The sequence below is a fragment of the Glycine soja genome, chromosome 16, assembly GCF_004193775.1.
Source record: "Glycine soja cultivar W05 chromosome 16, ASM419377v2, whole genome shotgun sequence".
Classification (NCBI taxonomy): Eukaryota; Viridiplantae; Streptophyta; class Magnoliopsida; order Fabales; family Fabaceae; genus Glycine; species Glycine soja.
In genome coordinates this window covers 7,544,287-7,569,250 of record NC_041017.1, presented here as the reverse complement: position 1 = coordinate 7,569,250, position 24,964 = coordinate 7,544,287, and the positions used below count along the sequence as shown (strand labels likewise).

General features: G+C 35.7%; 1 protein-coding gene, 1 non-coding gene and 1 pseudogene across 2 annotated transcripts; all 3 read right to left on the bottom strand.

Moving 5' to 3' along the window:
* Positions 1–1,925: 1,925 nt before the first annotated feature.
* Positions 1,926–2,635, bottom strand: LOC114391233 (RING-H2 finger protein ATL39-like). Its single transcript, XM_028352286.1, has one exon. The coding sequence runs from the start codon at positions 2,491–2,493 to the stop codon at positions 1,996–1,998; it is 498 nt and encodes a 165-aa protein (XP_028208087.1). The 5' UTR covers positions 2,494–2,635; the 3' UTR covers positions 1,926–1,995.
* A 6,619-nt stretch (positions 2,636–9,254) lies between these two features.
* On the bottom strand, positions 9,255–24,350 carry LOC114391231 (annotated as a pseudogene).
* On the bottom strand, positions 19,357–19,450 carry LOC114391314. Its single transcript, XR_003662107.1, has one exon. It is a non-coding gene; the product is annotated as a small nucleolar RNA snoR126 (small nucleolar RNA).
* Positions 24,351–24,964: the final 614 nt, after the last annotated feature.

The following is a 24,964-nucleotide window of genomic DNA, read 5'->3' as shown; positions in this document are numbered from 1 at the left end:
CTCTATGGTTTTTCTCCTTTTATCACCAAACTAGAAGCATAGGTTTGACGAGTAGTGGCATCTGGAAACTTGTTCATGTGCTTTTTTAAATTACTTTTTTAAGTGAGTCAAGAGGGTTGACCAAGAATACCATATACTTGAAGATGAGGGCTACAAATAGAAATTTTTTTGAAGAAACAATATACAAATTATTTTTTTTAAAGCTTTCTGTAAATCTTTGTATAAATACTACGCTCTCAAAACACCTTGTAAACCTTGAGAGAAAAAACTAAAGTGTTGAGAGATATATCTATTTGGAAGATGATCTAATATTAGTCAGTGTACAAACTTTCAACAAATTTTATTGATTTGTTTAGAGTTAGCAATGACTTGGTAGGACAAATAATATTGAGTTAAGTCAAAAGTGGTTGTGAAGATTACTTGTACTTGTAAATTTGTGATAAATTAGTGAAAATTTGGTGGGTTGCCAAGAACCAGACGTAATCTTGGAATAAAGACGATTTAATATAAACTCTTGTATGCTTTTATTTAATGTTTATCTTTGTGTTAATTGACAAAGGATTCAAATTTGATTTTAGATCTTACATTTGTTTTTGCTTTATCAAGAAAATTGTTTTTCTTATTGTATGATAAAAATTTTCTTAAACTTCCCTTATCCTTTTTTGTTAAATCTACATCAAATGCTAAATGCATTTTCAATCTAAGAAAAAGTTTAAAATTTCTAAAAACACAATTCAATCTCTATTCTTGTGTTATTTGCTACTACAAAATATTTGGTGTTTTAAATTATTTTTTATTATATTTATTATATATATATATATATATATATATATATATATATATATATATATTCTATTTCTTATTTAATATTTTTTCTGAAAATAAAAGTAAGAATAAAATTGAAAGCCGATTCAATCCAAATTGCTTTAAATTGGATCGAATCAGATCATATTAAAATTTTAAACTAAGTCGATTGGATGATAAATTAATAAAACTGAAATGATTGGATCGAATGATTAAAATAACACTTAAATGATGGTGCTTGATTCTTTGAAGAAATAATGACTCCCACGGTTACATGATATCTTAAAATTAATAAAGCATAACACTTTATTTTAATTTATTTCAAAAAATTTAATCAATTTATTTATGAAAATATTTTTCAATTAATTTATTTATAAAAATACTTGTGAAATTTTTGTGTTTTCAAAATCCATAAGTTGAAACCAACAACTTCAAGATAAAAAAGTATACTCATATTTCACTTGTGGCTGGTTGTCCGTCACTAAACCTTTTGAGGAGTAATTTTTAACACTCCAAGATGTCATCAGTTAAAATAATACTTAAAAAGATATCCAACTAGATAAGACCCAGGTCGCCTTAGGGGATTAGAGTTTTGATGTGTAACTTATGCTTTCAAGTCTATCTTTTTTCAATAATTTTTTTTCCAAACAACATAGTTAACTCTTTTTAATATATAGGGACTAATGGATAAAAATATGTTTACGCTAATGTGTTCAATTAGTTCCTTATAGAATAAGAATGAAGCGTGACAATTTAGAGTGAAACAATAATTATAAAACAATCTAGGATTGTGATGGGATTGTGACTCGCATGGATCATTTTTTCCCGATTCCAATTTCTATTTGGTTAATATATTGAAAATAGTCGGTTGCGTATTCAATCGAACTCGAAGTGACGTGCACCAATTCTAATGAATCCTCACCTCAGCTAAATTTCTTTTCTAGCAGATATTTTTTATTAGGTGTCAAACATTTGTTAATATAATTTTAAAGTTAATTATCATCAAAATAAAGAAAACCTGCTACACATAATATATATTTTTTTTACTAGTTTTACGTTAATTATCAGCTCGCGCACATACATATATATGTATATATATATTGTAATTATTATCATGGGTTTCAGTTCATGGCTCTTAATTATCTTATAGATTTACATTGGGTTGGATTAAGAAGATGACATGCAGATATTTCAGGTCAATATTATTTCAAGTCGTGCAGAGCCATTTTGAACGCGAGCTATTTGCATGATATCTATGGTGTGTTGCGCATTCAACGCCGGCGAGGGCGTGGCGTGGACCCGGCAAACGGGACAGTTGGAATGGGAGTAGAGCCACGCGTCTATGCACGCCACGTGGAAAAAGTGCATGCATTCCGGAAGCCTCCTCAACTCTTCACCCTCTTCGAACTCTTCCAAGCACACAGCACATGTTTCATCACCCTCGTTACCATCACTTTTCTTCTTCTTTTCGTACTTCTGGGCTGGAATCAGGTGCGGCACCCGAGCGTTCTCTCCCGTGCGCCGCCCTAGGGCTTCTTCTTGTTCTGAATTTTGGTTGTTCGCCACCTGGCGGTGGGTGCGGCAAAGGATTACGAGATGGAATATTGTGACCAGGAAACTGGCTGAACCCATGGCTATTAGTATGGTACCGATTTTGCCATGCAACAGAGGCTCATCACCATTGTCCATAGATATAGAGAAATGTGTTCACTATGACTTTAATTAATTCAGACTATAAAGTCTAGAGACAAAGATAAAGCCGGCCTTGGAATATTGGCTTAGGTTCTATACAATCGTCTTGTTTTTATAAATGCAAGAAATTCTTAATGTTAATTTATTGTCTCTTTGTTTTCTAGGTTCCAACGTCTTCTGGACCTCCTTTCAACTTGTCTTAATACATTTTATGAAGAATATTTCTAATATAAAAATAATTAATCCAAAAAATATTATAAATTACATCTTATTAAAAAAACATTTTAAATTTACGTCTTATAGACAATAACAGAAGAAATATAAGAAATTTCACGCCTAAAGCTACAAGTGAAGCTCATTTTACGCATCTCTTGTATACTCACTAATTTGGATTTCCAAGTGTCTATAGCTTTGCTTCTTACCGGAGGTTATTGGAATCCTCTCCATCATTTAAAACAAGCATCCACTGTGTTCAGAGGCGCCAAAGTCCTCTTAACGATGTCTTTTCGGCTTTCGAACATCCGAAGATTGTATCTTTCATTTCTTTGTTACTTGACAGTAATATGTTAAATAAATTAAAACAAAGCTTGTAGATAAGGTTTACTAATAACTATGAGAAAAAGAAGCATACCTTCACGACGATCTAGGTACGAACATCTAATGATAAATGTGGTGATTCATAGATCTATTATTTTAGACTGGTTGATCTAGTTCGTCACTTTTACAAACTTTTTTTTCTTCAAAATAGGTATGCTACAAAACAATTTACCGGCATATGTTTGTTTTGATCGTAGATCAGGCCAAATCAAAAGTATGACCATTTTATATGATGCATAAGAGGATAAATTTTAAATTAGGATCTTAGACCACTTTTTGATAGATCACATAATATCATTTAGGATGAAAGATCTATTAAGATTTGTCTCATTTTTTTCTTTAATATATGATATATTTTATTTTAAGATCTTAGATATTTTTTATAGGTTCCGCGTGGATCCTATTTTTTAATATTTTATTTAGTTATTTGTTAAATTAATTATTTTTTCTCTCCTATCCTAACCAAGCTCCCTCACACTTCCTTTTTCTTTTTTATTTTCCCAAGGTTCACTCCCTCATCCTAACCCCACTTTTTATTTTTTCTCTTTCTTTTCATCTCCTTCCTCTCTCCTGACCTTTCATCTTCTTCCTTCTTTTTTTTTTCTTTTTCTTCCTTGTCACTCCCCTTTCCTCCACCTTCTTCTTCCTTCTCCTTCCTCCCTCTCCCTCCACTCCACTTCACGCCTCATCATCGTCCTCGTCCCTCTCCCCCAGTGTTATCAAATGGCGGCCATGGCGGCGCCATGACGGAAAAGCGTGATGAAATTTTGAAAAAACGTCACCAAATAGCAATGGCGTGGTGGGTTGCTAATGGCGGTGCCATGGCGGCCGCCATAGCCATGGCAGAATAGCGGGAAAGGCGGAATAGTGGCCTTTTTGTTTTTTCGCGGTAGGTGTTGGGCTGACCGACCCAACCCTACCCGATAATATATTTTGAAAAGCGCAGCAGCCATGAACAGAAACAAACAGCAACGAACCAGCACTAGCAGCCACCACTACCAGCAGCGACGACGGCAGCGGCACGACCCTGCGAAGCAGCGACCAGCACCCGCACCCAGCAACGTCGCAGCGACCAACAGCACCACAAACGGCGGTGACGAACAGCAGCGACACACGGCAGCGCGAACGGCAATGACGCACAGGGCGAACGTTGTGGACGATGGTGCGTTTTTTCTTTTTGTTTTTCTTTTGTTGTTTGACACCCGTTTTTTATGTCTGCAACTTTTTTTTTGTTTTTCTATTTGACACCCTTTTTATTTTTGACACCCATTTTTTTTTTTTTTTCTGTTTGACACCACATTTTTTTTTCTGTTCAGTCCTCTTTTGTATGAACTCATGAAACTTTTTAACTTTTTTAGTTTATTTGAATGCAATCCATTGATTTTTTTCAATTTGAATGAGTTTATTTGGTGTTGGTACTTGGTTATTTATAATTATATATATATATATATATATATATATATATATATATATATATATATATATATATATATATATATATATATATATATATATTTTTTTTTTTTTTTCTTTTTTTGTCCGCCATTTTCCGCTACGCCATCCGTCATATTTTGATGGCGGATTTTTGGCTTTCTGCCATGAATCGCCATCCGCCATTAACAACATTGCTCTCCCCTCTCGCGTTCACGACCTTCCTCTCCCCTCACTGGCCTTGTGGCTCCCCCCTCACCCCCTTTGCGACCCCCTTCCTCCTTCCTTCTTTGCGGCCCTCCATCATGATTGTCCACGATCGTCTATGACCCTCCGCCGCGACCATCTGCAACCACCTCCAAGTAAGTTTAGCTTTTTGTTCTTCCTATTCTGTTTTTTTTTTTCTTCAATGACCTTGGTTGTTCCCGCTGATTTCTATTTTTTTTCAATATTTTTTGTGTTGTTTCAGATATGTCAGAGATCTTCAGGGTTCTTGTAGAAGAACCCATTCTCCACCTTGGAGATCTCTGGTGCCTCTTTATTGGGAGATCCACACAAGGCTAGATCTTGAGCTCAAGATCTTTACTCAAGATCTAACATTGAAGATGCTCTAAGTGATATACAATGTGAAGTTGTAATTCATGATTGTTACTTCAATTCCTTTTTCTACGCATCTGTACACTTGTCATGTCACATCATATAGTACGAAGTTGTAATTTGTGATCTGCAGCTAAAAGTTACAAGATCCTATGGTGTAACCACCAATGCTTGATGCAAAAAAAATTAAACAATACACCTACAAATTGCACTTTCTAGACTATATTAATAATACTTATGGATTGTCTTCTCTGGATTGTATAAGATATATGGATTGTGTTGTGCATTTGAGGGGGTAAAAACAAAGAGTACCAATGGGTCATGAGTCAGCCACACAAGTGAACTTAACATCACACTTCAACCCAAAATCTTAAAGTTCGTGTTGTCCAATCTTCTTTTCCTAGGCAAACTAAAAAAAGATGTGACTCAATTTTCTCTACCATTAGTTGAGATATTTGGGGACCAAGCCGTGTAACATCTTTTGGATTTAGATATTTTGATACCTTTATTGATGAATACTCTAGATGTATTTAGGTTTATTTAATTAAAGACAAATTTGAACTTTTGTCTATTGTCATGTCCTTTTTTAATGAGATCAAGAATCAATTTGGAAAAGTCATTAAAATTCTTTGTAGTGACTATGCCAAAGAATATTTCTCTTGAAATATCTCTTCATTCTTATCTTCACATGGAATTTTACATTAGTCTACATGTTCACATACACCACAACAAAATGACATAGTTGAAAGAAAAAATAGACACTTAGTTGAAACTGCACATACCTTATTGTTAAATGCAAGTATTCTTGTTCATTATTGGGGGATGCAGTTCTCATTGCTTGTTTTTACTTTAAACAGAATGTCATCTTCATCTCTTAATAGCATGATTCCTTATTCAATCATTTTTCCCAAGGAACCTTTATATCATGTTTCTCCTATGATTTTTTGTTGCACCTGTTTTGGGCATGATGTCTATCCAGGTCTTCATAAAAAATTTGCTAGGGTTGTCAAATGTGTGTTTCTTAGGTATTCTCATCTTTAAAAGGGGTACAAATGCTACTCTCCAATCACTAAAAGACATTATGTGTCTATGGATGCTACCTTTAAAGAGACTTATTTTTTCTCTTCTTCCATGCAAGATCCTAATTTTGTCCAATGAGTCTTACCTATCATATCCTTTAGTCCAATGGTTTCTCTTAATTGTGAGGACCTTAATCCAACAAGTAGTCAGTTTCACTTTCCAACCAACAGTCCACCTGAGTTGCCTTCACCTCATCTCATTATAGAGCATAACAGAACATAGAGAGCTAACATTGTTCAACAAGAAGATTCTTCTAGTTCATGTTCCTCCTTAATCATTCCTACTATGGATCCTTCTCCATCTTCTCCTTTTGATAACAACACAGGTTGGCCCATTGCTCTTAGGAAATGTATTTGGTCTACCTGTAATCCTCATCCTATTTATAATGTTGTTAGTTATCATCGTTTATCTTCTTCATATTTTGCTTTTATCTCCTTCGTGTCATCTCTTACAATTCCTAAAAATATGTATGAAACACTTGTTCACCCTGGATGGCAACAAGCCATGATTTATGAAATGCATACTATTAAACATAGTGGTACATATGAATTGGTTTGTCTTCCTCAGGAAAGAAGGCAGTTGGTTGTAGATGGGTCTAAGTTATTGAGGTTGGTCCTAATGGTGAATTTGATTGTCTTAAGTCTCGTTTAGTGGCTAAAGGCTACACTCAGATCTACGATCTTGATTATTGCGATACCTTCTCTCCAGTGGATAAGATCACCATTGTTTGTTTTTTTCTTGCCATGGTTGCTATCTGTCATTGGCCACTTCATCAATTAGACATAAAAAAATGACTTTCTTCATGGTGATTTAGAAAAAGAGATTTACATGGAGCAACCTCCTAGGTTTGTTGCTCAGGGGCAATCTGGTCTAGTTTGCAGACTTAAACGTTCTTTCTATGGACTTCAATAGTCTCCAAGATTGGTTTGGGAAGTTTAGTCATGTGCAATGTTTTGGGATGAAACACAGTAAAATGAATCACTCTATTTTTTATTGTCACACCTCTTCTAGGAAGTGTGCATATCTTGTTGTTTACGTTGATGATATGTTTATTATAGAAAATGATACACTAAAAAATCTCCCAATTGAAATGACACTTGTTCACTCCCTTTCAAACAAAGGATCTTGGTCAACTTGAAATACTTCCTTGGTATATAGGTGACTCAATCCTAAAGGAGCATTGTCATTTCACAAAGAAGGTATGATTTGTACATTTTAGAAGAGACCGACATGATTGATTGTTGACCCATTGATAGTCCTATGAATCCAAATCAAAAGTTCATAACAAAATAGGGTGAACCATTTTCAAATCTAGAAAGATATAGAAGACTAGTTAAGAAGCTCATCTATCTCGCAATCACCAGACCTAATATCTCATTTGCAGTTGAGGTTGCTAATTAGTTTATGCAACCTCCTCATGTTGATCACTGGAATGTTGTAACTTGGATTCCTAGTTATATCATGAAGATAAATGAGATGCCCAAATCTTTGGGTATTGTGATTTTGATTGCACAGGTTCTCCTATAGATAGACTCTTTAACACAAGATAGTGTCTCCATTGGTGGAAATCTTATCTCTAGGAAGAGTAAGAAACAGTTTAATGTTGCTCAATGTAGTGCAGAAGCCGAATATAGGACCATGGCCACAACCACATGTGAGTCGGTGTGGATCAAACATCTCCTTCAAGAACTACAATTCTATGAAATTTAGCCAATGAAATTGTATTGTGATAACCAGACAAACTTTCATATTGCTTCTAATCAAGTGTTTCATGATAAAACTAAGCACATAAAAATTGATTGCCATTTTATGAGGGAAAGCTACTGTCCAATTAGATTTCTACCGAGTTTGTTAGTTCAAACAATCAACTTGCATATGTTTTGACTAAATCCTTGAGAGGGCCTTGTATTGAGTTTTATATGTTCCAAGCTTGGAGCATATAATTTATATTATATGCTCCAACTTAAAGGGGAGTGTTGAATTATTACTTGTATACTTTTATATGTTTTGGTTGTATTATCTTTTATGTTGTATTTTTCTCTTTCTCCTGTTGTAGTCGAATTGCAGGGTGCCTTAGTCTGCACCTCTACTTTACCTGTTGTACTTATCTTTTTCCTTATTTAATGGAACCTCTCAACCGAGTATGCTAAGAGAGAAGCAATATTTCCTTCACATATTTTTTCTTGAGTATTTTAATTAAAAAATTATGAACCTCTATAGCCAACCCACCTTCTCCCTCCTCTTATTCACTCACTGAATCCAAAACCCACAGCCAATACAATCCCCCAATCACACTCATGCTATTCTAACCTATAGGATTCAATGTTATTTTCCAAGTCTGCAACAAATCTAATTGAGACTCGTTGTATTCCAAGCCCGCAACTTTCTTTTTTATTTTCCCTTCATCTCCAAATTTGACTTCCAGATCTACAGAGAGAGTAATGTTTTTCTACCCTGATCTAGTTGCAACAAACCCCAAAAAGAAGTTGAGGGAGAAGTAACATTGTTGCATGTGTGCAAAAGGAGAAACAAGTGTGCATGCAAGAGAAACGACACGATGGTGAGTTTCCATGCAATCATTCCTAGATCTATAACTTGAAAACTCGATTAAGATATGCGTCTCATGCTTCAAATTTACCACAAAGGACGACATACGATGGTCCATGACAACACCATCAGGCAAAGTGAGGGAAACGACATGAGAAACCAAAGGAAGGAGAAGAGCGAAGGTCAAAGAAGGAGGGTAGCAGTGTGATTATGGGATGTTGTTTGGTGGTGGAGGTTGTCAATCTGGGCAATTTGTTGATGATGGCTTGGTGGTTGGTGATGTGGTGGGTAGGCTGATGCAGAATGGACAAATCTGGACGGTAGTGTTAGTGGTTATAGAGATTACGTGTTTGGATGGTGGTTGTGGATATTAGATTGGAGGAGATGATTTTGGTTTAGTGGTTATAATTTTTAAAATAAAACATAAAGATAGTGGCAATTTAAACCATCACTATGTTAAATTAATTATTTTAAAATTTAAGTATTAATAAAACATTAATGTTTCAACAGAAAATTAAAAAAATGTTTCAAATGATATATTTCAAAAACATAAAATGACCAAATACTTTAAGGACTACCTCCCTTCTCCAGCCCTCCTCTCAACCAAACAATATGTTTAATCAAAATCCCTTCCTTCCCTTCTCCTCCATTAAATTCCCTTCCCTCCTTTGAACCAAACAGCCTCTTAATGTTGATTTGTACTAGTAATTTCCTTCATAAAGACAAGCACTGAGTTAAAAAAAAAAATGAACAAACTTGTCGTAATTGTACGTAAATAGCCTTTATCAGATGCATTTTACAGAAAAGTCGTTGCTTTTAACCATATGCAGAATCAACGCTGTTGTGGCTTAAACGACAGCCTCTTCTCTACACCTTGTAATCTAGAAAATGGACCTCCATGAGTGTAAACTATATCAGTAAACTTTTCAAGTTTCTGGTCAATCAAATTATTAGCCCCGGATCCTTGATATGTATTCCACAACTTAGTGACTCAAGTAAGCTTTGAATTAAACCATCCAGAAAATTTGGCCACTGATATGATATTCTGATACATTTTGTGTATCAATCCATGGCCAGGTTCCTGGATAGAGGTAAGCAACCAGTGGTAATCTGACAATGTTGAATTAGATAATGGCACTAGAAACTCACACCTTTCTAAGATGTCTGGTGGAGGTGCTCCATCAACTAGGTTGCCATTTAGCCTCGGCCCACCCTTGGTTAACTCCACAGGCACATTGGCTGAATGACCTTGAAGATGAGAGGGAGAGGCACCTGGGATCACCTCCTGCTTAAAGGGGAGTGCTCTTGCAGATTGCAGACAAAACTCTATCCACTGATGGATCAATGGTGATGGTCCCCTGATGCGTCCACCGATCCGATTTGTTTGAATCCTAGAGGCAGCAGGAATTGCCTGGGAAAACAAAAACAAAGGTGAAAAAAAGTCAATACTGCCTAGTGTCTAAGGAAATAAAATTCTCGACTAATTTATTTGTAAATTGAACACAACCATCATTAAATAGGTGTATCTGAATCCCATTTGATAGCTTATATACAATTTTCTATTGCAGTATTGCAAGGGTGCCACTACCAGTTTCCAGATACTATATTATATCATTCTACGTAATAATTTCTGATAACCATTAATCTAACAGATATCAAACCCTTGCCTTTCAAAACAAAAAACAGATATCAAACCCTAAAAAGCAAGATAACAGTAAGAGTAATACCCAAAGATCTGCCCATAAACTCACTCCGGACTTTGGAACAACAACAGCGACATTAGACATGCGTTTAGCAGCAGGAATAATATCACTACTCCATCCAACAGCTACCCACGCATCTCCAACCCCAAAAGCTTTTAAATAGTTTGAACTATCAAAGAGTCGAACCTACAAATTGTTGGAAGAAGAAGAAGATTTTATTTCATTTGGCACACAAAATACAAAAGTATGATCCCCTATTTATACTAAAATAGAGTGATCACTCACATAATTTGCTTATTCAAGAATACTAAATGCTCACATAATTGCTTATTCAAGACTTTGTAACTCACAACCTTACAACTTTCATCTTCCACAATTTAAGGCTCATAAAACTTGTTATTATTTTTTTTTTTCTAATTAATATCTAACATCCTCCCTTAATTGGAAAATTCTTCTGCACACCAAGTCTTGCTCGCAATCTTCGAAAATCTTTAAATTTGAGAGGCTTGGTGAAAATATCCGCAACTTGATCTTGAGTTTTCACATGAGTCAATTCTACTTCTTTCTTGGTAATGCACTCTCTAATGAAATGATACCTTGTATCTATATGCTTACTTCGTTCATGGAACACCGGATTCTTGGCAAGCTCTTGTGCAGATCTATTATCAACATAGATCTTTGTGCTTTCCTTTTGCAACAACTGAAGTTCCTCCAACAATCTTCTTAGCCAAATGGCATGACATGTGCAAGAAGTTGCAGCTACATACTCGGCTTCACAAGTAGAAAATGTCACAATGCCTTGCTTCTTAGAACTCCATGTAAAAACACAATCACCCATAAAAAATACAAATCCGGTAGTACTTTTTTTATCATCAACATCTCCGGCAAAATCACTATCACAAAATCCCACAAGCTTATAGTTATTGGAGGGAGAATAAAACAATCCAAAATCAATTGTACCTTTCAAGTAACGAAGAATTCTTTTTGCGGCTTTTAGATGAGGAGAGGTAGGAGCCTCCATAAAGCGACACACAACTCCCACCGCATATAGAATATCGGGCCTTGTATTGGTTAGATACCTTAAACTCCCCACAAGACTCTTGAAGATTGTGGAGTCTACCTTCTCTCCTTCATCAAACTTTGATAACTTCAAGCCACCTTCCATAGGTGTGTTCACGGGATTGCAATCAAGCATATTAAATTTCTTCAACACTTCTTTTGTGTACCTTTCTTGTGAGACAAAGATACCATTCTTCGTTTGCTTCACTTTCATTTCCAAGTAATATGACATGAGTCCCATATCTGTCATATCAAATTCACGAGACATGGACTCCTTGAAGTCTTCAAACAAATTTGGGTTATTGCCGGTAAAGATAAGGTCATCCACATAAAGACAAATAAATAAGACATCACCATTATTAAAAGTTTTAACATAAAGAGCATACTCATTTTGACAACGAACAAACCCATTGTCTTGGAAGTACTTGTCAATGCGAGTATTCCATGCCCTCGGTGCTTGCTTTAGACCATACAACGCCTTGTTCAATTTCAAGACTTTTCCTTCTTGACCTTCGATGACAAAACCCATTGGTTGTTCAACATAGACATCTTCTTCAAGATAGCCATTTAGAAATGCCGATTTTACATCAAGCTGAAAAATTCTCCACTTCATTTGAGCTGCCAAGGAAATAAGAAGACGAATGGTTTCCATGCGGGCAACCGGTGCAAACACTTCATCATAATCAACTCCATATTGTTGCTTATAACCTTTAGCTACAAGTCTTGCTTTGTGTCTCTCAACCTCTCCTTTTACATTCTTCTTGATTTTGAACACCCATTTGACTCCAATTGCTTCATGACCTTTGGGAAGGCTTGATAACTCCCAAGTGTTGTTCTTCTCAATGGCTTTGATTTCTTCTTCCATGGCTTGTCTCCACCTTTTGTCTTTCATTGCTTCATCAAAGTTTAAGGGTTCACTGTCAACAAAAAGACAAAACAAATCATTTATAACTTCAGTTTCATCATATAATTCTTGAATATTTCTCATTCTTCTTGGCCTTTCACTTGAACTCCCTTCGGAAGATGATGAGGCTTCATTGGTTAAAGGAGTTGATGAAAGTGCTGGAGTTGAAACATTTGGAGTCAAGGCTTCTTCATTTATTTCTTCAAAGTACAGGAAAAAATCATAAGTGTCTTCTTTCTCCTCCCAATTCCATGTGCCTTCTTCATAGAACTCGACATCTCGGCTCACAATTGTCTTTCCATTGTTTGGATTGTACAATTTGTAGCCTTTTGAGCTTGCATCATAGCCAATGAACACATGTTTCTCACTCCGATCATCAAGCTTGAATCTTCCTTGGTCGGGTACATGAGCATATGCAATGCTCCCAAATACTCTCAAGTGATCAACTCTTGGCTTCACTCCACTCCATGCTTCTTGTGGTGTTTGATCTTTGACATTCTTTGTTGGGGAGCGATTGGACAAATAAACGGCACATGCAACAGCTTCGGCCCAAAATTCCTTTGGCATATTTTTAGCCTTCAACATACATCTAGTCATATTAAGAATAGTTCTATTTTTTCTCTCCGCTACCCCATTTTGTTGTGGAGATCTAGGAACCGTTAGAGGGCGACGAATCCCATATTTTTCACAAAATTCATTAAATTCTTTTGATGTGAATTCGCCACCTCTATCGGATCTTAGAGCTTTGATTACATAACCACTCTCCTTTTCCACAAGAGCTTTAAAATTTTTAAAAGCTACAAATGCCTCAGATTTTTGCTTTAGAAAATAAACCCAAGTTTTTCTACTATAATCATCAATAAAAAGCAAGAAATATTTATTGTTACCACATGAAGGAGGATTGATTGGGCCACACACATCGGTGTAAACAAGTTGGAGAGGCTCCTTTGTTCTTGAATTAGCTTCTTTTGGAAAACTCCTTCTTGCATGCTTTCCAAGGAGACATGCTTCACACAATTGATTAGGATGGTTGATTTGAGGCATCCCTTTCACCATCTTCTCCTCTCCTAAGGATTTTAGTGCTCCAAAATTCAAGTGCCCAAATCTCATATGCCAACACCATGATTCATCTTTTATGCTAGCCTTCAAACATTTTGCTTCATTGGTTTTAATGTTCAAAGTGAACATTCTATTTCTTGACATAAACACCTTGGCAATCAAATTAGAATTTTTATCTTGAAGCCATAAACAACAATCTTTCATATGAATTTCATACCCTTTTTCAACAAGTTGTCCCAAACTCAAAATATTGCTTTTTAGTTTAGGAACATAGTAAACATCCGTGATTAATTTGTGAGCACCATCTTTTAAAGAAATTAAAATGGTACCTTTTCCTTGGATTTGCACCTTGGAAGAATCTCCAAAAGAAACATTTCCTTTCACCTTCTCATCAAGTTCCACAAATTTCTCTTTGCATCCACACATGTGATTGCTTGCTCCATTGTCAAGATACCATAAGCATTTGTCTTCCTTCTCACCATTATTAAGTTTTTTTTTTTTGAACGGCCAAAGATAATATTATATTATAATGAAAAGCATAGTACTAGAGGTACTACAGAAAGTACAAGGAGAAACATCCCTTAAAACACAGAAAAATAACCAACAGCCACCAAACAACAACAAAACCCATCCCTACAAAAGACACATTAAATGAATGGCAAAGACATACAAGAGGACCATTGGTGAAAAGGAACAGTAAAGTCCTTTTCCCATCCCCTCAACCAAGACCAAGTGAGATAAATAGTTCTGTCCATCAATTTAGATATGTCAAAAGACTCGTTGTTAAAAACCATGTCATTTCTAAGGCTCCAAATGGATCTGGTAGCTGCAATCCACCAAATCTTCCTCCTTCTGTTAGAATTCCGCGATCCAGCCAAAGAACAATGCTGAAGAAAGTTGTCCATAGGCTTGCTGTGCAAAACTCTATCTTCCTTCACCCATGAGTTGAATTCCCACCATAATGGCATAACTTTATAACAAGTGAAGAAAAGGTGGGAAGCAGATTCCACTTGGCTTTGACAAAAAGGGCAAAGGACGTTTTGGGGGACAATCTGCCTACTAATTAAATTATCCTTAGAAGGAAGCCTATCCCAGAGTAATCTCCATGCAAAGGATAAAGCTGCAGGGGGGATTTTGATTTCCCAAAGCTGTCTAAAGCCACTGTTTGGCTGATGGAGAGGCTGCTCAGATCTGAGACAGTTGTAAGCAGAATTGTTAGAGAAGATTCCCGTTGGTTGAGCTCCCCACACCCAATCATCCTTCAAGTCTGCAACAGGACTTAGAGCTGAGGTCTGGTCGATAAAAGCTGTTGCTTCCCCCAATTCACTATCAAAGAGGTGCCTTCTCCAAGAAAATTTTCACTCCCAGCCATTTTCTCCAAAAATCCCCATGCTTGCCACTGTCTGGAATTTTTGAGAAGATACCTGATATAAATCTGGGTATTTTTCTCTAAGAACAGAGCCGTCACCCACCCAAGAGTCTTCCCAAAATAAAATTTGATCTCCACCACCCAATTTCCAAAGAAATTGCTTGTTGACAGCGGTCATACTACTGTGCTGAACAATTGATCTTAAATCAGACCACCAAGAGGAGAAATTATGTTTATGAGGACCCTCTTCCAAGCCTCTCCAACCCCTGTATTTAGAGGAGAGAATTCTGCTCCAAAGATGATCCGGTTGCTGGAACAACAACCATTTCCACTTGATGAGGAGAGCTCTATTAAACACCTTGATATCTTTAATTCCCAGCCCTCCCTTTTCTTTAGGAGCACACACTTGCTGCCAAGAGATCCAAGCTATCTTTTTCCCTTCTGAATTGCCACCCCAAAGAAACTGTCTTTGGATAGCAGTGAGTCTCTTGATGACTGCTGAGGGGATTCTGAAAAAAGACATATAAAATAAGGGCAAAGCTGTCAAGACAGCATTGATTAAAGTAGTTCTTCCAGCCATAGAGATGTTTCTTTGATTCCACTTGTTCAATTTGGCTTCAAATTTTCTGATTATAGGCTCCCACACCACCTTCCTCCTAGGATTAACACCTATAGGCATCCCTAGGTACAGGAAAGGAAACTGCAGAGGGCTACAGTGCAAGTAATCAGCAACACGACTTCTCCAATCCTCAGATTTGCCTATCACACCGAATTGGCTCTTAGCAAAATTAATTCTAAGACCAGATACCAACTCAAAGCTTCTAAGAATAGCTTTAATAGCTGTGATAGTAGTAGTGTTGACTCTTCAACTTCTTCTTTATCATCAACAAGATTGACCTTCTCTTCAACATTTGTTCTACACTCCCAAGAGTAATGGCCATATTTATGACAATTAAAACATTCAACATTAGATTTATCATACCTCCTTTCATATGCTTTTTCATAATTGTTTCTACCTCTTCCTCTTCCTCTTCCACGACTTCTAGTGGATTGATGGCTCCTCCATTCATTATTGTCAAAATTATCACGATCTCCTCTTCCTCCTCTTCCTTGGCCATGACCACGTCCACGACCACGTCCTCTTCCACGTCCACGTGCTTTTTGACTACTTTCTCCTCCATTTTCTTTTAAAGAAGCTTTGGCTTTGAGGACTTGCTCCAATGGCTCATCATGTCTTCTATTGAACCTTTCTTCATAGGCTTGAAGAGAACCCATCAATTGGTCTACGGTCATTGAGTCTAAATCCTTAGACTCTTCAATAGCACAAACCACATAATCAAATTTAGCGATTAAGGAGCGAAGGATCTTTTCCACCACACGAACATCTTCCATATTTTCTCCATAACGCTTCATTTGGTTCACAATAGCCAACACCTTGTTGCCAAAATCTGAGATAGATTCAGATTCCTTCATATGCAATGATTCAAACTCTCTACGTAGAGTTTGTAGGCGCACCTTTTTTACCTTATCAACACCTTCAAGGGAGGTTTTCAAAATCTCCCATGCTTCTTTGGATGTGGTTGCATTTGACACCAACTCGAACATAGCTTCATCCAAACCTTGATGAATGAAAGTAAGTGCTTGTTGATCCTTCTTCTTCGACTACAACAAAGTCTCCTTCTCATTTGGTGACAAAATAGCCTCATTTTGAGGTTGGCCATAACCTTTCTCTACAATCTCCCATGCATCTTGAGAAGCTAACAAGGCTTTCATGCGACGACACCAATTATCATAATTCTCTTTGGTAAGACGAGGGAATTGAAACATACTCAAGTCATTGCTTGCCATCTCTCAACTCACAAAGTGTTTCTCTCTCAACTCACAAAGTGTTTCTCTCTCAACACTCTAGAACTCAAGCTCTGATGCCACTTTGTTGGAAGAAGAAGAAGATTTTATTTCATTTGACACACAAAATACAAGAGTATGATCCCCTATTTATACTAAAATAGAGTGATCACTCACATAATTTGCTTATTCAAGAATACTAAATGCTCACATAATTACTTATTCAAGACTTTGTAACTCACAACCTTACAACTTTCATCTTCCACAATTTAAGGCTCATAAAACTTGTTATTATTTTTTTTTTTCTAATTAATATCTAACACAAATACATATAAAATGAATAGCATCTTAAATTATTGTTTGGAAAACAAAAATGAAAAATATTCTGTCAAGTATTGAATTGTAGAAGGCTTCCCACCTCTATTTCAATAAAAAAACAACAGCATCAGTTGAGACATCATCCAGTAACAATACCTGTTTTGCTAGCAAAGCCAAATTATGTTTAACAACATCTCTCCCACCATTAACTTCTGCGTTGATGTCATTTGTATTGTAGGAAGCTCCCATATATTTCAAAACTGCACCAACAACTTCTCTTGGAGAATCAACCATCGAGATCCTCCCTGCAAGATCAGGACGCCACAGATCTGCCCAGTCCTGCAATTTCAGTTCACATGCTCTCATAAACACTCTATAATGTTGTGTTTGGTTTAGAGGATGAAAATAGAAGAAAAATATTTGAATTAAAGTAGAGTGTACAAGGCATCCACATAAAACCAACATTATTACTCTCCCCCTCCCTCAAACAAACACAGCATAAGGGTTTTACAGTGTCTACTAAAAACAACCTACCTCTACAGGAGCCAACTTATGCTTTTGAAATTTATTTGTCTTGTATGCTATTACCATGCAGCCCCATCGATATGGAGAAGCCCATATATCACCTTTAGGATCTATTTCTCCCTCACAGTTCCTGCGTAGGTATACCTGGAATATAAACCCAGGCAAATGCACCACAAATCAAGAAGATGTATATACCAGAACTTTCCAAAATAATCACAACTAACTAAACATTGTATATGCAAGAATTAACCTAAGGGATATGCAACATGAATCAATAGACCAGGTTTTTACTATGATGACTATCAAGAAACGTTACAAAAGGATAATAACAAATTACAGGGGCAGACGTGCATAGTGTGGATGGGGGCCATGGTTTTTTTAATCTAATTTTTTTAGTATGTACAATGTATAATATTTTAATAATAAACTAATTATATTTATTTAAAGAGTTTGATTGTAGAAAATAATAATATTTAAGTATTAATTATCTATTTTATTTTATTTTTTGATAAAATATTTTTCCCTTTTTATAAAATAATGACATATTTTCTCTTTTAAGAAAAATATACTATTTTTTTTTTATAAATCCTATTTTTCTTTTCATGGTCTTCATTGTAGAAATAGTTATATTTCTTCCTTTTATAATTTATTTTAAAAATTATAAATATTTATATTTGTGATCAAATAACTTTATTATCCTTTCTTTTATATTGATTTTGTAATAATTGATTTGAAGAATTAAATGGTACTACTATTTATAATTAACCTTTGTCTATAAGATAAGTTTATGAATACCAAGTAAGGAACCACTTGAATTTTGAGACATACTAACAAGTACTTTTTTAACTACTATTCTTCATATATATTTTTTTGTTTCTCTCGTCTGAACTTTGTTCTTGTTATTATTTGTTAGTCTTCAATCAACTTCTAGTTTTGAGTGTATGAATCTATAAACAGCGTTGTATAAAATTTGAAAAAGCATATTCTCAAAAAGAATTGAAAAAGCAAATTAAATATTAAGTTGTACTTCGACGAAATTTACATTAATAAATTTTTGTAAAATAATTAATTGGGCTTTTTTATAAAAAATAATTAATTAATTTAGATTTTTAGTATAAATTTATCCAACTCCATTCTCTACACCAACAGATCTGCTGTCATCATGAGACTTTAGGCCGGTCTACGTGGACCATGCCTACCCCACCACGGTGGCGCAGCTTTCCCCCAACAAAGAGTGACTTTGTTATTAGATTAAAAACTCATATATGCAGTAAAGGCTGTTCATTTAATCAAGAAATGCAGAATCTTCAAATTCAATTCCTATTAGTGAAAATGAAGTTCGAAATGCATGTCATTCTGCGTCCAGTTCAGCAGTTTAAAGTTAACCACTTGCTCAACCCTCTACCAACAAGCATCGTACCTTCCTTATCCACATAAATTGATCTTGAATTTGAAGTTGATTTTTCTGATATGACGTCATTGATTTACCAAAAAGTAGAATTAAGAAGAAAAAAATCTCAAACTATTATGTGATTAAACTGTTGCCATAACATTCTTAGAACTGCAACTTAACAAACAAATATTTATCATAAATACATAATACTGGATTTGTCAAATTTTTTAAATTTGTTTTTCAATTGTCTTCTCCTTGTAGAAGGGATGCACCGTATCAATCAGCTTACAGTGCATTGCTGATGAAAAATCAGAAAAGAATTTCAAGAGCTAAGTGAAGTTGATTTTTTTTGGTGTGGTGAAGTCGAATTGTTTATAGCAAAGAAATTATTGTTCTGAGTTCTAACAATTAAACATAAGTTGAACGGAAATGGTAGGCTCAGACACGCACAAACACTGTCATCATAGAGCAAACAACTTGCTTTGGTCCTCATCAGAATCAAGAAATGTTCTCGGTCATCACAGCCCTTGGTCATTATATAATTTTAAAAACAAGTCAACAACAAAATCAGCATTAGAAGAACCCAGTTTTAAAATGAAAAATTAATTTAATAAAAAATGTGGGCATGCAACAATCAGAATTGGCAAAAGATTTGCAAGAAATAAGACAGGATCTGGTCACACACATTGACTTTGTTTTGAAGGAGTTAAGAGTCCTCTCTGCTCGTATTGACAAACTTAATCGGTCCCCTGACCAACAACCTCCAAATCATTGCCTACAGCGAAGGCAAAGGGAAGTCGTTCGTCCTTGCTTTCATGTCAATTCTAGAAACTTCAAATTTTTGTGTGATCTATTTTGTATGACTTCGTTTTCGATTAAATTAGAATCGGCAGGGTAGGGATTTAAGTGGGACCGGGAAAAGACGTTGTGAGAGACGGGGGAAGGAAAACACGGTTGAAATTCATGCAGAGAGGGAAAAAAGAGGGAGGGAGGGAAGATCGCTGCCGCCGGAAATCGCCTCCAGTGAGCAGTGGCATGTTTTTTTACTGGTGCAGGTCGAAAAACTGAATGGAGCAAGAAGAGGGAGAAAGAAGAAAAAAAAATCTAGTGGAGAGGGTGCATCATATGGCTGTGTGAGTGAGATAAATCTGACGGTCTACAAATGTGGTCCAAATAAACCACTTACACAAGTGGTTCATGCTAGTCTTCATCTTTACTTGTATGTTTTATTTAAGACACCTATAACTATTGTTTTTTTTATTCGTAAGAATCGAAGGCAATGTCAAGGGTTTACAATAACTCACACCCTGTCCAACCAATTGAACTAGACTCCCTTGACATAACTTCTTGTTGTTAATTATGAATGTCATGAATTTTGAGTATTTTTTTTATCATTTTTGAGAATTTATATGTATATATATTATACATTATATAAACTATAGACTATAAAAAATTTCAGAATAGTGGCTATAACGCTATGCTCTATCATGCTATAGCAGTTTTGGGCCAGCCGCTACGTGCCACTATCTGAGGTTCAAACCATTATTGGGTGACATTATGTTTTTGGAATAAAAAGCTGGTGTAGTGATAGCACTGTACCATGTAAGCAAGAGCTCACTCTGATTAATATTCAGGTTGCTAACAAGAAATATCATGGCTATTGAGGTTCAGACAAATAGCTGTCAATAAGTATATAACTACAGATAATAGTGGTACTTCACTGTCCAAGATTACCTATACTCCATTTCACTTTTACATTTCCTTAGAACTTCAAGTGTTTTCTCTTAACCCAAGTTCACATTTAGGTTTCCACCTTATATCCCAAAATTACTTTTTATTTGGAAAAAAATAAACTAAAAAACAAAAGAAAGAAAACAACAAGAACAAAGCCTTATCCCCCTTTAGAGTCTAGAGTTACAATCTTTCGGTTAAGATCTCTCTCTCTCACCTTGTTAGATCATTAAATAGAAGAAAGATATGATTAAATTAAGATAGAAAAGCCACTGAATTTCATTGAATTCAAAGGGAAAAAGGAACTGTTGGCTGAATGGAGCAACAGAATACACAGGAATAACCCCAAAAGTAGCTATGGAAGCTATCCTCACAGGACTAAGCTCTTACAAGAGTGATGACCTCACCATAACCACGACACTGTCAAAACTTCCCTTTTCTTTCCCGAACATGCAATATAACTTCATCCCAACAACGCTTCTATGTGGTAGTATTGTGCATCCTTTTTTGGTACAGTTTCCTAACCAACCAACCCCACCCCCCCCCCCCCCTCTTTTTCATTACTCCCTTATCCCTTCTATTGTAAACTTCCAAGACTCTTGGGTCATTCAATCTCAGGCCCACTTTCAATTTCTGCAGTTCCTGGCCTAACAGTCTCTCTCTTAAAATAAGGTATGTAGGAACTGTCTCTGATATATAAGGAACTCAAAAAAATCTACTGTGATACAAGTTCTATCAGTTTAGCACAAGCATAGAAGTATGCAGATATAAATGGGCATGCATACAAGCATGTCACATAGCCAAGTGAACACACAGAAGCATTCAGACAACTATGATGTCTTGGTTTGCCCCTATATGGTTTTCAAAATAAAGATAAACATATTTCAAATTTAAGCTGAACTAAGTTCATGAAATCAATTCTTTTGTTATAAAAGAAGCATGCAACCAATATTGAGAGACAAGTCCAAAGGAGAAGAAATACAAAATATAGGGTTACCTTCCATTTGTCATCTAAGCTTTTAAACCACTCCTGATCTTCTACATCTCTTATTGGCTCAATTATACCTTTGTTAATAGCAAATTTGAGCCATTAATCGCCAATACCAACAATATCAGCTGCCAAAGCAGATGCTGGGCCAATTTTTCCTTTAGTAAAAGGAATAGATAGATCAGAAAACATGTTCTCAAGACTTGCATAATACTTGACGTTAAACTTCATTCTCCTCCCTTGAGAATTTATGAAGTCCTAAAAATGAAAAAAAAAATTAACATGACAAACTATAACATAAGTTACTGCAAATCTAGATTAAATTATTTTAGCAACTATAAGTTGCTTAAAATGACATGGAAGATTCAAAGGAAGCTACAGTATGAACTGCTAATTGATGCTAGAAAAGAGTTAATAACAGGACACAATATTAGGATTTCAGAGAACTTTTGAGCAAACAATACACATCCAGATTGGGAAGAATACAGAAAGACCATTCCCAGGAACCGGCACAGAGAGAAAATACAGTACAAACAATTATAGAACATGTTAATTAATCACAGAAAACAGGTTAAGGAATATATGTTACAGACCTTGATCCATGAAGGAGGTATGGAACCACGCAGAGCAACAACTTTCAGAGGAACAGTCAATGCAAATGTTTTAGATTTCCAGGCATTAAAAGCTTCCTCTAATTCCTTATCTACTACAGTTTCTTTGTTGTCTTGTTTTCTTCCATCCTGATCATCTGTGAACATTAAACCACAAACCACAAATCATCTTGCTTATCATTATGACTTCTCTCAACCTATGCTAAAACAGTCAAAACAACTGATGGGTAGCAAGCGCTATGTACATTTGATTACCAGATAGAATTATGGAGATCCATAATAAATTTTGTAACATCAACTTCAACTTCCTTACTAAATGGCGGTAGCTAAAACAAATTTTAAATTGTTAAGGTAAATGACAGAATTAAAATATGAAAATATACAAGCAAGGAAAGAAGAAATTAAAGAAACAAAACACCCCAAAATCCTCCCCATCTTTTGTTCAATTTTTCATTCTACTCTAGGTTCCTAGTGTCCTTCCTGAGGCAGCAAATTTTTTTGAGGAAATAATAGACTTTCTTTACCCCTTCAGTAAGCAAAGTCTGTAGGATTTAATTTCAATAAAAAATCAAACAATTAAACTTATTAAGTAATCCTCATCAATAGTTTTGCATACATAATCTAGCAATACCGCATACTTAAGGGAAGAAATTCCGCATTAATGTTTTGGTGAAACTGTTCCTTATTCAAGTTCAATATAATTCTAGCGACTAACATGGTGTGTTGGTGATAGGAGCAGAGGGAAAATGAATTGCGGATAAATGCCTTGGATTCAAGGTCAAGGTAGCCTCCTACTATAATAGGTAATGTTACTGAAATATTTCTCTTGATTTATTATTGATGCTGATCATGATTGTATAGGCTACTGAGAATCAAATACACACGCACCAATTTACTACTAACAGAAATTGCACTCCACTACAGCACTACTAACCATCTACCCCACTAATAACAAACTTTGTCCTTTTGCTAAACAATCACCAACTATGCTGATAGTGCTAGGTGCCAATTACACGTAGTCTTTGAGATATGCTGGTTTACTGGCATTCCGTTTGTGCCTGCTATTGCTGCTACCTTGGGCCTCTGTGTTGTCTGCACTTGTAGGTGGATTCGGGTTGCTATCAGTTGGTGAGGTATGATTGACAGATAATTATGCCACTTAAACACGTGATCAAATGTTTGATCCCAGGTTATGTGTATGGAAGAGCATATATTGGGAAAAGTTAGTTACTCAAATGTATCTCAGTACCTCAAGGGATTAGCATCTACTAGCTCTCAGCTAAGAGATATCCTAGTTTAACCTAAAAATGTATAAATTCAACTAACATCAAGGAACCTAAGCGTTACCCTTTTGTTATCTAAATATTTTCAGATGCCTTGTTTTTTTTTATGAATAACTACAAAAATATACAAAATCAGACTGTCACAGGGGCATTTTTCGTAATTATTAGGAGAAATTAAAAACTAAAAAAAAATCAACGTTTACCAAAATTAGTGACAAAAACTAAAAACCACACCAGCAACCACCGAATTCAACTATTATAATTAACAACAACACTAACAATAACATATCAGAGAATAGAGAATGTTGGGCTTCTTGGAAACCTTGAACAGTTTGCTCATCCTGAACCGTGGGTAGAGCCGCCGCCGCCGCCGGCGAAGAGGCCAAGCACATGCGAACGCCGAAGCAGAGAAACAGCACGGTGGAGACGGCGACGCGCGTAAAAACCTTGAGAGGGGAAGGGGCTGGTTCCGGAAGCGCGTGGCGGTCGGAAGCGAAGGCTGGGGGTGGCGACAGAGTCCGGTGACCGGATAATGCAACTGCGGCATTGAATCGCGGTAGGGGTTTGGTGGGGATAATGAGAAATGAATGATAATAAGGGTTTGGGAAAAGATAAGGGTAACGCGGTGAGTGTAGTCCGAGAGGGTAATGCGTTTGTAGCAACATGGTCATTGTTGAGAGACTCAAGGCCAACAACCTCTACAAACCATTTCTTCGACCAAAATGCTCAGTCCCCATTAGTTACCACTTTGACGGCAAATTGACCCATTGGAGGTCTTTTTACAAACTATTTCCCGGAATGGGGTTGTTTGTAAAGATTTTTGAATGGAGAGCTATTTTGTATGTGGAAAATGCCACCATGCATGCATATCGTCATCGCCAGCATGAATGGCGAGATGCAAGTGGAAGGGGACTCGCCATTCCTGAGAAATATGTAATGCGATTTTTTTTAGAAGAAATACGCTTAAAAAATGTCATTTTATTTAATTGTTATAAAAAAAGAAACATTAAAAATATACTTTTTTTTAAGAAGAAAATACGCTAAAACGTTATTTGATTTAATTGCTATAAAAAAGGAAACATTGGAAATACGCTTTTTTTAAGAGGAAATACGCTTACAAAAAGCGTCATTTTATTTAATTGCTATAAAAAAGGAAACATTGAAAATATATTTTTTTAAGAAGGAAATACGCTTAAAAAATGTCATTTTATTTAATTGTTATAAAAAAGGAAACATTGGAAATACTTTTTTTAAGAAGGAAATATGCTTAAAAAAAGCATCATTTTATTTAATTACTATAAAAAAGGAAACATTAGAAATACGATTTTTTTAAGAAGGAAATACGCTTAAATAAAATGATGTTTTTTTAAAAAGGAAATACGTATCATTGTTCGAAATATAGAAATACGTATTCTTATGTTTTTTTAA

Bases quoted from the DNA above. Each gene is read 5' to 3' on its own strand.
- LOC114391233 (XM_028352286.1), bottom strand. From the start codon at position 2,493: ATGGACAATGGTGATGAGCCTCTGTTGCATGGCAAAATCGGTACCATA.